We start from the raw sequence: 18844 nt of genomic DNA, 5'->3' as shown, positions 1-18844 counted from the left end.
CTCGTGCCGTTAGATAAGTAAATGCCGTCGGTTCTCCTACCTCCGTCTACCGAGACACTGTAAGCTCCGTTGATATCGCTCCGCTTCCTCGGGAATGGTATTGATTCTACGGCTTTGTACGGCGGTGCAGACAGCTTTCTTTTCTTTATCGCTGCTCCTGTAGTCGCCGTTTTGAAATCCACACTCAGTTCGAGCGGGTGCTCGGTCCAGCGGTGGCGAGCCGCTAACGTATTCAGCTCCTCTGTCACAAAATGACCGAACCAGCACTCTCGTTAGGTTAAATCAACTATGATTTATTGCGCAAAATTGGTAACAACGCGTTTCAACCTTCGCTTTCGTCAGTGTCAGCTGGCGTCTTGTGAGGCGGAGGTTAATATTGGTAAACCATTTACACAAAATAAACAAAGAACTTTGACTTTCAGTTTTGGTCGCCATCTTAGTCCGTGCATATCTCCAGAAAAAAACAACCGATCCTGTTTCGGTGGATATTCCTATAAGATAGAACACAACTGTTTTACACATAGACCTCTCACATTCATCTCACACAGCCCCGGTATGTTTGCGGGTAACACACCCTGTACTCTCACTTCTCAAGCCTGCTCACCGGTTCTTTTTGTGGGCATCCGGTTACAGTAGTATCAAACCAAGTCTCAATAAAAAAAAATCATAAAGCCCACAATAAATAGTTCAGGATACGGGGTAAGCAGGTAAGTACGTAGATTCGATTTCTCCAGTTGTCCAATCAACTATACAGCGCTTTTTCCTCCAGTATATCCAGTGTTGCGCAAAAAAGAGAAAACACCTTGAACCATGAAGTCAATGTCACCCTTGCCCTACAAGTAATTCCAATGCGGTTTCCTCACCGCCTTGCCCATAAATAAGAAGACAGTCTTTGGGGAATTGAAAACAAATAACGTAAGGAAAGGCATCCACGGTTGGTTCACTGCTTCCCCTTGAGCCATAATTGGCACGCGTATGCCGTCCGGTGTAACCACTGTTAATTAAAGTCTTCTTAAATAACAAACGGGACGCCTGCACTCACCCTTCCGGTGTGTGATACGAACCTCAGCATACGTCAATACCAGGACTGGAATTAGCTCTGCCGAGCTAGATAACGCGGCTTCTCGCTCTCCATTCAAACACGCCGCCAAAAGCTCCAAACCGCCAGAATTACACACGCTCACGTGTGCGCGCCGCGTCGTCTTGTAGACGCGGACTCCTCCTCCTCCGTTATGACTCCTGGGAATTGTAGTTTATCTGTTAGGTACGCGCTTATGGTCGCGAAATCCTGACACTTAAATATATTGTCAATATTGTACTTTTGAACCAAGAATGTAAAGTTCATGTTTTTAAACCTTAATATTATGTCACAGAAGCTGATTATGAGCTAGGTTCTGACTGTTATTTTCCATTCTCCAGCACTTGGCTCTACTCCAAACATCCATGTGGAGAGTTATCAGGCAGGCGCAATCCGACTTGTATGTAAATCAGGTGGCTGGTACCCAGAACCAGAGGTAATGTGGCAAAAACATGGTGGTGAGAGCTTACCTCTGTCCTCCGACTACCTCAACACTCCCCTGCAGGATGGTCTCTTCCAGGTGGACAGCCCCCTACTGATAACCGGAGAATCCAGCAAGGACCTGTCCTGTGTTGTTCGCAATCGGTTCACAAACCAATCGAAAGAGGCTGTAATATCCATTGCTGGTGAGTGAGTCTAGATCTAGGTTTTAATGCCCTGGATAGGTTTCCCTTACTACAATAGCTCCTCCAGGAGTAGAGCCTAGTTCAGGTGTTTGTTTTCATCTCAATGTCTGTGTTTGTTCTCTTTGTGGAGCCTTGCACTGTCATTTCATTTCATTGCCATGCCTGTAGTTTTATTCCATATGCAGAGCCTAGTGTTGGCATTTGATTATATCTCCAATATTGTGCTTTTTTTGGCTATGTGGAGTCTAGCGCATGTATTTTGTTTCATATCCATATCTTTACTTTTGTTCCATGTGCTGGTGTTTGGTTTCATCTCGATGTTTGTGTTTTAAATGACAATCCAGAGCCTACCACAGAAATTTGGTTTCATTTCCATCTGTGTGAATTTGTTCTTTATGCAGAGTCTAACATGGGCATTTTGTTTTATCTCGATGTCAGTGAATTTGTTTTTTATGCAGACCCTAGCATGGGCATTTGGTTTCTTCTCCATGTCTGTGAATTTGTTGTTATGCAGAGCCTAGCTTAGATGTTTGGTGTCATCTCCATCTATGTGAATTTGTTCTTTATGCAGAGCCCAACATTGGGATTTGGATTCTTCGCCATGTCTGGGAATTGTTTTTTTTATTCACAGCCTAGCATGAGCATTTGGTTTCTTCTCCATGTCTTTGAATTTGTTCTTTATGTAGAACCTAGCATGGGCATTGGATTTCATCTCCATGTCTGTGAATTTGTTCTTGTATAGAAGCTAGCATAGGTGTTTGAAGTCATCTCCATCTATATGAATTTGTTCTTTATGCAGAGGCTAGCATAGGTGTTTGGTGTCATCTCCATCTATGTTAATATTTTCTTTATGCAAAGCCTAGCATAGGTGTTTGGTGTCATCTCCATCTGTGTGAATGTGTTCTTTATGCAGAGCCTAGCATAGATGTTTGGTGTCAAACCCATCTATGTGAATTTGTTCTTTATGCATAGCCCAGCATAGATGTTTGGTGTAATCCCCATCTGTGTGAATGTGTTCTTTATGCAGAGCCTAACATGGGCATTTGGTTTCATCTCCATTAATTTATTTTCTCTATAGAATGTAGTACCGACTACTGGTTTAATCTCCTGCATTGGTTTCACCTCTGTGACTCTGTTCTACATGGAGAGTATAGTGAGTAGTATTTGGTTACCTCCCCAGTCTTTGCTCTTATTCTCGCTGCAGAGACTAGTGGAAGCTCTTGATTTCTCCTAGGTTAATCTTATTTTCTAAGCAGAACCTAGCTGTTGTATTATACTTTAGAAAGTATATTAATGCACATCACAATGGGATGATGGAATGTTCTTTGGGGGAATTTATAGTGATGATTAGAATGTTTGGGGCAATGCATTCCAGCCATTGAAGAGACAGCGTGTATTCAGTTTCTTGCTTGGGAGTCTGTATATTTGAACAACTTGTATTAATTCAAATAAATATTGAATACTTGAACTATATTGTTGTTATGAGCCCAAATGTACCCCAATATAGGCCTAGGTAGTTGCACGACCTTTTACCTACATTTGTCCTACTTTGTTCTATATAACGGCTTTGGTACTGACTTTTACCTAGTTAGGTGCTGAATCATTGTCATGTCGTTTTCTTCGAAAACTGCCCTCATTTATCATGCATGAGGATTCTTAATATCACAGCAGGATTACCATCTTATGTATAATAACTTTGAGTCACCACTATCATCATCCTTGGCTGAGAAACCCACAGTACCATGAAACATCTAGGTAGAACCCCTGAGGGTACCTTTTGGGTCTATACGTACCACATCTTGTTGTGCAAGTTAGAGGAGAAACTTCCAGGCTGACACAAGATGCTGAAGTCCGTGCCCGCGGACAGTCCAGCACGCAGTGGTCTGACATCCCTCGTTGGGTGTCCAACTCGAGACCTAGACGGGGGTCCTTTGTTCTCTCCCATCAGGTAATAGGGTTTGCTCTTTTCTACGGGGATTCTTGGCTATACACCTACATACATGCTAGGTACACTTAGGTACATCCAGTTAGGGTTTGTATCGTAAAGAGTACTCATGATTACCTCCAAGTATCAATATGCCTGCATATATTCATTGTTTAACACACTATCTTCACTCTGCTTTTAATCTTGCCAGTATGATGACCTCCCCTTAATAAAGTCGTGTCTTGGCATCACACTAGGCAATTTTAACACACATACACCTTTTTCACCACTTCACAAAATTTCTTTTTAGCACTGCAACAATACTCCATCTTCTACCCACCTATACTTTTTGCTGGCTCTCTATCACTGGTGGATCTGTCGCTAGTCAGTCAAATATTCTTTATTCGATAAAATTAATATCATAAAAGACAAGGTACAATTATACAAAAAGTTACAATCTAACAAATTTCAATACAGTACATTTTTTCCATCAATGTTAAAAAATACAATACATATTAAAAAGAGAAATCTTTTTCTCGCTAGTATTCCTCTACATACAATCAAGGAGGTACTTAGCAGATACCAGTTCTTAACAAAACCCAGATGACGAGACTTCGCCATTGGGTGGGCTGATGCGTATTATTTCACACTTTTCTTGCTCTCCTTACACAAACTACTTGTGAATGTACTGATTCTTTGTAGCTTTCTCTTTAGACCCTTAGCATCCCTATTGCACTACTTCAACCTCCAAAAACTCTGAAAAACTTACAATCCATTTTAGGATTCCTAAATTTTGGCAGAACATACATTTTGGATTACGCAGAAAATTTGAAACTTTTCTATGATTTAATCAGTCCTGATTTTTCAGTCCGACATTGGACACAGGAACCTTCAGAAACTCTCTATTCCTTGCAAGCTGACATGATAGCTTCCAAACACTTACACACACGTGTAAACATCACGAATTTGGTGATCTGTGTAATCACGGATCAATCCGGGTACACTTACCTAACCTTCAAAGAAGACGAAGCAGTACTGATTGCATACAAATCTCATTTGTACACAAATGCTGAAATGAGTTATGCATCAACTGAAAAAATACTGACAGCAGTACAGACTGCTGTAGTGAGATGCATTCAATAGGAAAAAGCTTTCTTTTTTAATATGCACCAATCTAAATCCAAATTCCTATTCTCTTTCCCAAAACAGTACCTATGGATACATTCCACGCCCTGATGAGAATCCGATGATTCACACATTGGTATTCGAAACGCGTTGGCATTTAACATCCATGTTTTCGCCTAAAATCATTGGCTTGTCTCAATTGATGTTGGATTTTTCCTGTATCTAGACAATTGCAACACCACAACAAATAGTGTCACAGGAAGTTGGGCTGGTACTGATTAAAACGTACCCCCCACACGTTCATTATCTGATTTGACTGCATGAAAGTCTGTCCTTTACTGTTTTTCGGGATAATTACTGATTACTGTGTACAATGTATATGCACGTTTTGTTGATATGTTCATTATAATTTATTTAATTGTTCACAAACTTGTTTGTTGTGCTTTTTCCCCTGCAAAATATGTTTGCAGTGTGTTCAATGTGAAGTTGACTATGTATCCTTCTCTGTCGTAAGTAATGTAAAAATTCTGAATTGTTCAAAATATTAGACATAAATCAAGTGTCTGAGATTACTAACAGTGTGGTTTTCTCTTTGCTACTCATTGATTGTTATAATGATGCATATAGAGGCATAGGTAAAACCCCCCCTTGTTTGGTAGTGAGAGAAGGGGCACTAGCTCAGGGGAAACGAATACACGTTGTGACTCCAGTACCAACCTTAGAGGCTGTTACAAAACCAAGCATTCCAAACGCGAAAGCACTGCATCCAAGATGGATACAATGAGCTAAGTTTCTCACTGCAACAGATGTGGACTACAAATGTGATTCTACATTAAAAACACAAGCATTCCTACAGTACAAACAAGAATATCCTCTCCCCAATGAAATAATGCCTCTAGATCAGTCTGAATACATCATTTACACTGACGGATATGCACACCCTGCTGTAGGAAGTAAACAGCAATATAGTGCCGCATGTGCGATTGTAAAAGGACGTTAGCGGGAAGGCAAGTTCCGTCCTAGCAATACGCAGACGCAGTCTCTAGGAGATTACACAGCACAGCTGGCAGAGCAAGAAGCCCTTATACTGGCACTTAAAAATACGGATCGGGAATTCCCCACACTAATTGAGTGTGATTCATTTTACTGTGTCCAGTCATATAATGAATATCTCAATTTTTGGGTACAGAATGGGTTCAGAGATAGAAAAGGTTGCAAAATAAAGCACAAGTTGCTTTGGGAACAAGTGGCGGAGCTGAAAAAAGGCTTGCCACAGGTTCTCGTGATTCATACGCTGAGTAATCAGTGTGTTGGCATACACCTTGAAGGGAATTCTTTGGCTAAGGAAGCCACCAACGCGACAGTGAGAACTGCTGCCGTGGCTGCAATCACTCGTTCTACCACGGTGCAGATAATGGTAGCTGTCATCACTACGTGTAATAACAGCTCAGCCTTACCAAACGGTTTTCCACTCAAGTACTCCTACAAGTTAGATGCACAAAACACGTCTGTAAAAACAGAGAGGGACCCAGAGACCCAAAGGAGTAGGGTACCAAAAGACAAGTCTGTCAGAAATAATCCCCTTTGGGTGAGTATGAGAGTAAACCACAAATTTCTACCAAACAAACAAATATACATGCAACAAGGAGCAATAAATGATTAACATGAATCAGACATACAAAAGACCTTGTACATTTTATTCATAAGAAAACAAATTAAAAAACAGTACATTGTCAGAATAAAAAATTCATAATAAAATGTGGGACAGTACAAAGGGAAAATGGTTCCAATTAAAAAGCAGAGAGAGCCACCAGTGTTATAGTAACATGTGGTTAAGTAACTCCAGATCTATGAATTCCACAATTTTGTAGGAGTTTCTTATCTCTTGTGGCCTAGTGCTCCTCCACCAGAGCATCGACGCGTTTCGGTTTATGGCACATACACTTCCAAAGCCAAAAAACCTTCTTCAGGAAATAACAATAAAATATCCCACAGAACCACAATGTCTGTAAAAAACAAATACATACAATAAGATATACAAACTCTTGATTGTCTAATTGTAAATGCAACAACATGTAATACAATACTGCTCCTTAAACAAACACAATGTCACAAACCATGCACATATCTGTGGAAAAACATCGCATATATTACACAAATAAATATACAATTTTTGATATGCCTGTTACATGTATACTAGTGCATATAGCCGAGATACCCGCCACCCCCTCTCAACACAATCCCCAAAAGGAGTGAAACCGGAAACAGTTCTTGAAGTTTTTGGAAGTGGGATGGAGTGACCATCCCGGCCGTATTTATTAAAACAAAATTAAAACATTAAACGTTTCATGTTATGTACAATTTCATTACCATATTGCGATGTTTGGCTAACCTTAACAGATTCTCTAATACAGAGTTTCTCCTAGCCGAACTAGCAACCTACAAAACATTTCTTGACATATTGAAATTGTACAACCTAACGTTTAAGGGCCAACAGCAAGGTCATAACCGGTGTCAAGATCCCTAACCGGACTTACCCCTCCCACTTGGGATGGGCGACAGCACGGAGGCGTACCTCAAGTGCAACTACTACCAATTTCCCTTGACTTGACGGGGGCACCTAAAACTCGACGCCAGTTAAAGGTCGTTCGAATACTCGTGTGAGGTATCTAGAAGGTATCGTGGCCCTTATCCCAACCCCACACAACTTACCGCATCTGCCGTCGCAGATGTCACTGGCCCCGGGAAATTCCCCAGGAGGGGGCTGTAACCCCTCCTACAAAGGAAGGGGCCTTGACCGCCTTTCCTTTACTTCCGGCGACCCATCCTTAGAAGGGACCGCCTCCCCATTGAGGGGCCAATGGCCACCTCTCCCGAGCGCTCCCATCCGTGTTGGGTGACGCCCACTCATAGGGATCTACTAATTAGTGCTCACCGATCATGACCTTACCGCCACAGGCCCGGATAGTTGACCGGCTATCCGGGCCCCCCACCAAAACTCCTAGCTAAAGGTCATGTTCCAACGTTTTTAACCATGCTAAGAAGTCTCCTATGAGTAACTCATTTCCCACCCGAGACAAATGCACACCATCCCCCATATACATACTGTCATCATTAATACAACCGTGCGAGATAGAATGCAATGTCCTGGAACGGAACAACCTACTCATTTTGTTATTAAGTTTCCTAACAGAATGGTTCAAAGCAGGGATCGAAATAGCCCCCGCCACACTTTTCGTGGGATCATATGAGACCACGCAATTATGCACCCCGGAACTTTCCTTGCCAACCAACTTACGGTGGAAAGCATTGCCTCCAGGAGAAGTCGTCTACCGGTGGTGACCAAATCATTGCCCCCTAAATGTACTATGACTATAGACGGCGGTGACCTCATCCGCCCTAACAAACCCTCAAAGTAAGCTTGAAACTGGTCAATACAGAGACCGCCCCTTCCGTAGAAGGACATCCTGTACCCGTATTCCCCAGCTACGTGAATCATGTCACCTGCTTTGAATACGTCTGCGGCACGCCTCACGTATGAGTGGCCCACGACCCACACCTCCTTTCTCACAGCCGGTGATGTCTGACCGCTGGCCCGGTGTTGGGTCGACTGCATAGTCCGCCCCGCCTCGAAGGCTTGCGTAACTGAAAACCAAACAAAAGACAAGAAGCGTGAGTACATTGTTACAGCTTCACAACATGTGCAACCGCACATACCTCTTATAACAACTGGAGGACCAACGCCCCACTCGTTTTACTTGTTCCACATTAAGACCCCTGGCTGCAGCTTCAGTGGCAGCCCCTATCCGAAAGGAGTGGGTCCCGAACTCACCCGGGTCCAAGCCTGCTGCGGTAATTGACATCGCGAGCACCCGCTGAAACTGAAACTTTGTCAGTGGGGTGGCGTCCGCGTGTCTCAACATTGTCCCCCCCCATGATGCCACCCTTTGTGCTAGGTAATCCTCTAAACACCTCACCGGACACATGGAGGACCCTGGAATCCTGCGAATGACTATGCAGTCTCCCACCCCACTTTGATCGGTTTTCGACTTGACAAAGGATACCGTCATAGTCTCACCCCTGATCTGAACGTGTTCCCGGCACAAACCCCCCGCCACATCCCGCTTGCTCCTTGCCACCAGCTCACTTATCCTCATAGCCCCGTGAAATGCAAGCGTAAAAGCGGCTCGGAACAAACAGGCCTCGAACTGAGACGAGCATATGTCGGGGAGTGTGGCCAGCAACTGGGACAACCTATCCAGACCTATCGGGCGCCTCTCATCTACTCTGCGACCCTCAAGGCGTTGCCACCCACGCAGCGCTTTCTGTACAGCAAAAGACGCTGTCGGGTCCTGGATATTATGAGCCCTGGCAACAAAGGAGATGGCAGCACGATGCCTCTGGGCTGTAGCCACCGACTTCCCAGCCTTACGCAAGGACATCAGAAAATGTACTACCCCATCCTCATGCCCCCAAAGTCCCCCTCTCTCAGTCCCCAAAAAGGCCAAATAAGCCCGAAACGCCCCTTCGTATGCCTTCCTCGTCCTTGGTGCTAGACTCTCTCCCACGAGGTAACGAAGTTCGGGGCACCGAGAGACCAGAGAGCTTCGGGAAAGGGTGCTGGCTCGGGGTCCGCTGAGGGAAGGAAACCCGAGAAAGCCTGCATTTGAAAACGAGACAGTGCATCAGCAGCCTGATTCATCACCCCCGGGACATGTTTTGCTCTGAATACCACGTTCAGTTGCATACACAGTAAGACAATTTCTTTAAGCAGCCTCAAAATCATTTTACAACGTGCTGCCTGACTATTAACGCATTCTACAACGGTCATATTGTCAGACCAAAATATGACAGAATGATTTTTGAAACCATCGGGCCAGGATCTGAGGGCCACCAAAATAGGAAACAGCTCAAGGAAAGCAATATTACTCGTCAGCCCCTCATCGTGCCACCATGTTGGCCACTTTTGTGCCGACCATTTTGTGCCGAAGATGGCGCCGAAACCCATGCTTCCCGCTGAATCCGTCCATAGACCCAGCTCTTCAGAGGACAAGGCCGGTTTGTTCCAGACGACTCGACCATTGAAATCCGCCAAGAATGCTAACCAAATACGCATGTCTTGGCGGACCTCGGCCGATAACCTCGTGCGATGGTGACCCTCCTTTAGGCCGACCATCGCCTGTGCAATCGAACGGGAGAAGGGGCGGGCCATCGGGATCACCCTTAAGGCAAAATTCAACTTCCCCACCAATTGCTGCAATTGATGCAGCGTAACTTTAGATGCAGTGATACACATTTGCAGGGCTGTCTTGAATTTCGATACTTTGGAAGCTGGTAAACGAAAACAACCCTCACTAGAGTCCAACTCGATCCCGAGGAACTCGAGGCAAGTCGTGGGACCCACAGTTTTACCTGGTGCCAACGGCACGCCAAATTGATTCATTAAAACACAAAATTCAGTCAAGGCCCGGGCACATTCATCATCCCCAGCGGCCCCAAGGAACAGAAAGTCATCGAGGTAATGCATCACATTCCGAAAACCTGTTTTCTTCGTGTAAACCCATTGCAGAAAACTACTGAATTTCTCGAAATAAGCACAAGATATCGAGCACCCCATTGGCATACACCTGTCCATGTAATACAAACCTTGAAACATGAATCCCAACAAACGTTGGTCATCCGGGTATACCGGGAGCAAACGGAACGCTGACTCGATATCTGATTTCGCCATCAGCGTCCCGGGCCCCAGGCGATTCAAAATGGCTACGGCCTCATCGAATGATGCGTACCGCACCGAACACATTTCTGGATTAATTGCATCGTTTACAGAAAGGCCATGAGGGGCTGATAAATTGTGAATCAATCGAAACTCACCCGGGTCCTTCTTGGGGACCACCCCTAAAGGAGAACAAACAAAGTTCGGTACCGGGGGGACAGGAAACGGGCCGGCTACCCGACCTCGGGTAACCTCTTTCCGGATCTTATCCTGTACTACAGTAGTATGCTGCAAGACGGAAAGTTGATTTTTGCACGTCCCGACACCCTGAAAGCTACCCACCGGGATGCGGAAACCATATGAAAAACCGTTTCGTAGCACCCCAGCAGAAGTACGATCTGGGTATTCGCTGAGCCAGGGAATCATTGCCAGGGTATCAATCGGGGTTGGTAAAGGCGCCCCTCGGACTATATTAGACCTGTTTAGCGCCTCCTCTACCCCCATTTTCACCCGATTTGGCTCTGCACGAGGACTCAGGATGGGGTGCCCCACAACCACTACATTCGTGTTTGAACTTACAAGATCCCGGGGGCCTAGTACATTTGCTTCTGTTGAAATTGAAACAGCACCCCCTCTTCCCTGTATTGCCGGCGGGTCTCGGGTAATCGTCTGTACCCGTACCCGACCGAAAGGGCGTCCCCCCATTTTGGCGGGAGGACTCACTAACAGCACTCCCCACCAATGGCACTTTCAACATTCCCGACTCTTTCATCTTATTCCATGTTAAAGAATCGTAACAGTCCCAGGTTAAACTTTTGTTATGCTCCATCGCTTTCCTGAAAAGGTTGTCATAACAGAACCATTGGTTACCTTGGTGTGATGTCGAGTACCCCATAATTCGTGACTGATATACTGGAAATTCAGGGAGCAAATCAGGCCTACGTTCCCCCAAAATTGCCGTGAAAATTCCCCAAGCATTACCCCAGTTACCAATATTTTCATTCACTTTAAAGGCGGCCATTTTTGCGCGCCAAACACTCGGATGCATCAGATCCTTTTGACCCTTAACAGTTTCGACTTCATAGTGATCAACGAGCAGGGAGAAAATGTTAACGTATTCCCCCGCCCAAATCTTTTCCTTTATTGGCAAAGGAACATGTTGCCCCAATCTTTCTCTACGAGAGGGTGTTGACTCATCCCTTGCAATCGGCAATGGCCGCTTACCTGCACCGGACGCTGCTTCCGTCCCTCGTGGCTTGTCTATCGCCGCATCCGGCGCGGGCACCTTGGCTGTATCACGTTTCTCGCGCAACTGCTTTATGAGAGCTTGCGCTTCGGTAGCCATGGCGCCCCCATCACTGTCCCCCAACCATGCCGCTAACTGCGCCGCCAACTCGGGAGGCATATCTCCGGCAGACGTCGGGGTGACTATCACGGGAATCGGATTCCCCTCATCCGGTACCGGGGCCGGTACCGGGGCTGGCGCCTCGAGCGGAGAACAGGGAACCGGGACGTCTCCCCCGACCGGCCCCCTTCTCGGCCTCTTTGGCTTCCCTCCGGCCGGTGGACGCCCCGATCCCTCCTCGCCGTCTCGCTCCGCCAACCGCTTCTTAATTTCGGACATGTCCTTCATGAGTGCCCGAACCAACTGGTCAGTCAACATTCTCTTTGCTCCTTTCTTGGGCATCCTTTCGACGAAGTATCTAAAAGACAAAGAGAGAGATTAAAACGCTCAAAATTGGCTCTTCGTTCTGTCCCGAGCTCACGTGCAGCGAGGAGGTGCAGCTTCAGAGCACAAGAACAAGAGGATGTCTTCTGGTCTTGCGTCCCTTTTTATCCGTCTTCGGGGCGGGCGTATACCCGCCCCTGCCTGCCCCTGAGGGCGTGGCTGGCTGCGTCGGTGTCTAGGCCAGCCCACTCTAGGGCGGGAACGAGCGCGCCCCAGCTACGCCGCTTCGGGCATACCAGCTGAGACGAGCCTCCCGCCCAAAATGGCTTCCCGGGGGGATCGAGGCACTCGGCCATAAGTTCGGGGGGACCGATTCGGTCGCCCCTTTCCATATGCATCATACCAGTCACTACGACTCGGTGTACATATCGGGCATTAATTTGTAAAGATATCTCTACACCTAACACGGCCAGTGTTTTAAAGTCCAATGAGAGATGCGAAAGAGAATAAATATCGATTATATACCCTTATTAACATTTTGAAAGAAATATTGATCATTTACCTTCGTGGAAATTCAAAAAAAGGTTGTCTTAGTTATGGCCACTTCTATTACTTCGCCACCTTCTCAGTGTGTCTATAAAAAAATATTCATCGTCACTATAGACACCCTCTAAATATCTATGTAAAGCAATTCATCTACTATCATTTGGACGGAATACATTAGAGATGTGCATACAAGGAAAACACCTTATGCAATCAAATGCACGGGTAGCTTGGAAATACGGGATGTATTGGCATCTTGTTGCTCAATATGTCCCCTAGTAATGTAAGCAACCAAGCTATAGAGTGCCGATGGTCCTAATATGATCCAATCAAGACTCCATTAACCAAAGCGATACTATTCTAAGGAAACATGTAAAAAAATTGAACATAAAGTGATTACAGGTACGGCTCAGTGGTTATCTATGGGCAGGGTGAAGAACATTATGTAATGTTGGAGTCAAAACAGCGTTTAAACGTGAGATATCTGCGCTAAACATATATAAATAATACTACGTAAATCTGGGTCAAAATGATAGTTAAATATACCTCAGGATAGTAGTCCGATGCGCATAAAACTATGCTGCATCAAAATGATGAAAGACGACAAAAAGTCACGTCTTCAAGGTTAGTCTTCCTCCAGGTCAGACCGCCCGCAGTCTACAAAAGATATAAATAATACGGAAAAACTCCCGGTTAGCACAATACCGGTATCGTGAAACTTAGCCAAAAGGGGTCCCTATCGTATTCTCACCCAAAAAGCACGTACCTGCAGGTCGGATAGACGAAATAGTAACGTGGGGTACTGCGTGGTAAGACCTCCGCTATTACTAGAAGTTTGATGTAGGGCGGTTTATATCCGAAAAAGACGCGCGTTTGGGGTAAAGCACATCCGGGTTAGAGACAACTTCCGGAGCGGCAGAAAAAATAAACAAAGGACTACTTAAAGTCAAACGTTCTTCGTATTAACGGTGCTTGAAAACAAGCATCCGGCTATGTCGGCTTTATAGAAAACAAAAAGCGGACTACTATCTGTGAGTTGTCATGTCCGCATTGAGAAATAGGATTCTAATCGGAAACAAAAGGCGGACTATTATCAGTCAGTTTTCATGTCCACATTGATAGACAATGTTTAGAGTCGTCTATAGATCTACACGCGACACGGCCTTAATATGCACCATGTTATCTTGCCATTTTGCCTGCTATTATCGGTCACAGCTTACTAATTAGAACAATTACTAGGCATAAAAATGCTGGATGGTCAACAATATGTGTACCATCTTAGTAGTGACTGACCTATACAAATAATTTGCACAGGAATGGATGAAAAGCCACCTGTAACATTATAGATTAGTTACTCAACATAAGTGTCTTGAAATTGAAATGGTCAATAATACAATACATACAATATATCAATAACAATCTGTACATACATACATGTTTGTTTATTAGTTCTATCACGATTAGCGAATTTACACAAACAATCTCTTTTCTTTAGTTTTCAACCTGACATATGCCGGAATACATTATGTTGAAGACATAAGAGACTAATTATTTAAAAAAAACAATTATCAAAGGAATTTTTTCACAACATTGTTACTTTAGAAAAGACAATACAACAATATTATCTCTATAGTTTTTTGTAAATGAATAAGCATATACAAATGTATCTACAAAAAGTCTTCAGTATACTTGAAAAGCCTACTGAGGGTTAATTAGTGTATGAAAAATCTCACAATAAAGGACAAATATTACGCTTTTGATACAGTGATTCTTATATTTTTAGTAAAAAGCTCTATGTCCATTAGTTACTCATTGAATCAAAGGTTACAGAAATTGATCCTATTTCTCACATGTCAGACAACATCTATTTTAGTTCTAAACCGGTCTGATAAGGCGTTCCCATTCCTCTTTTGAGTTCAGACCATTTCTAACGGTATTGAGGATGGATATATACCACTGTTCACGTGATCATCTTAGAAAAGGAAGAAATTGAAAAGTTAGAAAATTAATTAAAAAGCTGTCCCTCTTTAGAAGAAGCCAAAAGAAAATTAGAATACATCAATAGAGATGTTGAAGGGTACAGTGAATACCTAATTAATAAGAAGACCAATAAACTAAAGAAAGACATAGAAAAATTCTCGGTAGAAAAAGTCTACCCTTTTTTACAAGATGATTATTACCAGCAAAAAAATGAACCTTACTGGGAAAGACCACAGAATAGACAAATTTACAATAGGGGAGGAAGAAATCAAGTTACTTTCTCAGAATCTTCTGGGTCTAGCAGTGAGGATGATTGTCCTCAGAGAGAGGAGCAACCAGGCAGGAATTTCCAGAAGGAACAGGGTTCTTTTTTAGGATCACGCCCGAAGAGGGGACAACGGTACAATGGGAACTCAGGGAGGGGCCAGTACAACCGGGCCCCTCCTCAACAACAAGAATACATGAGCACGAGTAGCAAACGTTATTGGAGACCGGCCGAATACCTATAATAAATCTATCTGATAAGACGCTCAGTGATATAGAAATAGACGTACTAAGTAGAGGTCTTAGCTTTGTTCCTTGTACTCATGTAGATCAATTCCAGCTAGAAAAGGACATGCGTTCTTTCTTTAGAAAGGTCAGGCTAACACGTTTCTTTGAGGACAAAGAACCGAGAGTACGTGCAAACGTCTCCGGATTTAAACCAAAATCTTCTTTTACTCCCACGCTAACAATGGTGGGCAAAAATGTAGAAGCCTTTGAAACTGCAGTAGAAAGCGATATCCATAATTTGGTTTGCAAATTAAAAAAATCAAATGCCTACAATATTAGCATATAGGAAAGATCTGCCCTTAACTCTCTCAAAGATGATAACTCCCTTACTATTAAACCAGCAGATAAGGGAGGGGGGATTGTTTTATTTAATACCTGTGATTATGATAACAAAATGTACAAACTGCTTGAGGTTAAAGAACATTATATACGTACCAACGGCAGTAGTATCACTAAGGTCTCTAAGAACTGTTTAGACCTCTTAAATGAAGCGAAGTTCAAAAACTGGATATGTGATGAGGAATTTAAATTTCTCAACAACTGTGAACCCAGAATCCCAGCAATATATGGGCTGCCAAAGGTCCACAAGGACCCAGTGGACCCCCCGATGAGACCAATAGTAAGTAGCATTGATTCCCTATTGGAACCTATTAGCAAGTACGTAGACCACTTTCTCAGACCCATGGTTTGTGATCTGAAATCTTATGTCAGAGATTCTGCCCATATGATAGCACTAATAGAAGGAAAAACGTTCTGTAGGGAGACTCAATGTCTGGTTACCCTAGACATTGAGTCTCTATCCACGAATATTCCGCAAAAGGACACAGTAGAAGTCATTGATAAATTATTGGAATCCCAAGACCTAGGAGGTGCGAACAAAGAGTTTATCGTGAGATGCATTGAGCTTATTTTATTCAACAATGTTTTCCTCTTTAAAGATGAGTTTTTTAAACAGTTAAAGGGCACCAGCATGGGGGCCACCAGTGCCCCTAGTTTGGCATGTCTATATGTAGGAGCCTTTGAAATGAAACATATTTATAATGAGTTAGCGCCTTTTTTTGAGAATGTAGCGGGCTGGTACCGCTACATTGATGAAATTTTTTTGTTTGGGAAGGCTCCTCCGCCCTACTGAAGGAATTTCTCTGTTGGCTTAATCTGGGTGATTTGAACCTGAGATTTACATCATCATACAGCACATCTAGTGTGGATTTTTTGGATATTACCATCAAAGATGTAGGGGGTATACTAGAGGTTGAACTTTACACAAAACCCTCTGCCAAAAATACCCTCTTACATTTTACAAGCTTCCACCCTAAAACTCAAAGAGAGAGTATTCCCTTCAGCCAGTTTCTTAGGCTGAGACGGAATTGTTCGAACCTTAATGATTTTTATAAACACTCTGAAAATCTGAAAAATAAATTTAGAGATAGGGGCTACCCTAAGAAACTACTATCACACTCATTCAAAAGAGCCAGGTTCTACGATAGAGAGGCACTCGTCAGTAATAACAAAGAGAAAAAAGAGAAAGAACCCCTCAAAAAAATTGTATTTGTTAGCAAGTTTTCAAATATAAGTAATCAGATTAAAAACGTTGTAAACAAAAATTGGCATATCCTTAATCACGATGAGCAGAACAAACTTGAGAGACCAATGTTTGCATTTAGGAAGAACAAGAACTTACGTGATCTTTTAGTTCACACGTATAGAGAAACACCACAAATATGTCAGAAAACTCTTGATAATACTCCGGCAGTAGGAAACTACAAATGCGGAAACTGCAATATGTGCCCGCAATGTATACAAATGAAAGAGATCAATTTCAATGGAAGAAAACTGACTTCAAAAAGTTTTACGAACTGTAGGAGCAAAAACATCATTTACCTTCTACAATGCCCATGTGGTTTGGGCTATGTTGGAGAAACCGGTAGAGAAGCAAAGACAAGGTTTCAGGAACATAGGTCAGCCTTAAAAACCAAAAAGATCACTGCACCTTTAGTGGAACACTTTTTGAAACTGGGCCACAGTGAGAATGATTTCACCTGGTTTATTTTGGAAAAGGTGTTCATTGGAAAGAGAGGTGGTAATATGCAACTAAAACGAAAATCATGTGAACAGTGGTATATATCCATCCTCAATACCGTTAGAAATGGTCTGAACTCAAAAGAGGAATGGGAACGCCTTATCAGACCGGTTTAGATCTAAAATAGATGTTGTCTGACATGTGAGAAATAGGATCAATTTCTGTAACCTTTGATTCAATGAGTAACTAATGGACATAGAGCTTTTTACAAAAAATATAAGAATCACTGTATCAAAAGCGTAATATTTGTCCTTTATTGTGAGATTTTTCATACACTAATTAACCCTCAGTAGGCTTTTCAAGTATACTGAAGACTTTTTGTAGATACATTTGTATATGCGTATTCATTTACAAAAAACTATAGAGATAATATTGTTGTATTGTCTTTTCTAAAGTAACAATGTTGTGAAAAAATTCCTGTGATAATTTTTTTTTTAAATAATTAGTCTCTTATGTCTTCAACATAATGTATTCCGGCATATGTCAGGTTGAAAACTAAAGAAAAGAGATTGTTTGTGTAAATTCGCTAATCGTGATAGAACTAATAAACAAACATGTATGTATGTACAGATTGTTATTGATATATTGTATGAATTGTGTTATTGACCACTTCAATTTCAAGACACTTATGTTGAGTAACTAATCTATAATGTTACAGGTGGCTTTTCATCCATTCCTGTGCAAATTATTTGTATAGGTCAGTCACTACTAAGATGGTACACATATTGTTGACCATCCAGCATTTTTATGCCTAGTAATTGTTCTAATTAGTAAGCTGTGACCGATAATAGCAGGCAAAATGGCAAGATAACATGGTGCATATTAAGGCCGTGTCGCGTGTAGATCTATAGACGACTCTAAACATTGTCTATCAATGTGGACATGAAAACTGACTGATAATAGTCCGCCTTTTGTTTCCGATTAGAATCCTATTTCTCAATGCGGACATGAAAACTCACAGATAGTAGTCCACTTTTTGTTTTCTATAAAGCCGACATAGCCGGATGCTTGTTTTCAAGCACCGTTAATACGAAGAATGTTTGACTTTAAGTAGTCCTTTGTTTATTTTTTCTGCCGCTCCGGAAGTTGTCTCTAACCCGGATGTGCTTTACCCCAAACGCGCGTCTTTTTCGGATATAAACCGCCCTACATCAAACTTCTAGTAATAGCGGAGGTCTTACCACGCAGTACCCCACGTTACTATTTCGTCTATCCGACCTGCAGGTACGTGCTTTTTGGGTGAGAATACGATAGGGACCCCTTTTGGCTAAGTTTCACGATTCCGGTATTGTGCTAACCGGGAGTTTTTCCGTATTATTTATATCTTTTGTAGACTGCGGGCGGTCTGACCTGGAGGAAGACTAACCTTGAAGACGTGACTTTTTGTCGTCTTTCATCATTTTGATGCAGCATAGTTTTATGCGCATCGGACTACTATCCTGAGGTATATTTAACTATCATTGTGACCCAGATTTACGTAGTATTATTTATATATGTTTAGCGCAGATATCTCACGTTTAAACGCTGTTTTGACTCCAACATTACATAATG

The 18844-nt window shown here is 42.9% G+C and overlaps 1 protein-coding gene across 4 annotated transcripts in view; it reads left to right on the top strand.

Moving 5' to 3' along the window:
• LOC147717608 (butyrophilin subfamily 1 member A1-like) overlaps positions 1-18844 on the top strand; it is a 269710-nt gene that overhangs the window by 215779 nt on the left and 35087 nt on the right. For all 4 annotated transcript variants that reach the window (XM_086924393.1, XM_086924390.1, XM_086924392.1 and 1 more), the window contains exon 4: positions 1420-1704. In XM_086924393.1, coding sequence (XP_086780519.1) covers positions 1420-1704 — 285 coding nt within the window. The remainder of the gene's footprint in view (positions 1-1419; positions 1705-18844) is intronic.

The sequence above is a fragment of the Lissotriton vulgaris genome, chromosome 5 (assembly GCF_964263255.1).
Source record: "Lissotriton vulgaris chromosome 5, aLisVul1.2, whole genome shotgun sequence".
NCBI lineage: Eukaryota > Metazoa > Chordata > Amphibia > Caudata > Salamandridae > Lissotriton > Lissotriton vulgaris.
The sequence above is the reverse complement of the archived record's forward strand: the minus strand, read 5'-3'. Positions and strand labels throughout refer to the sequence as shown.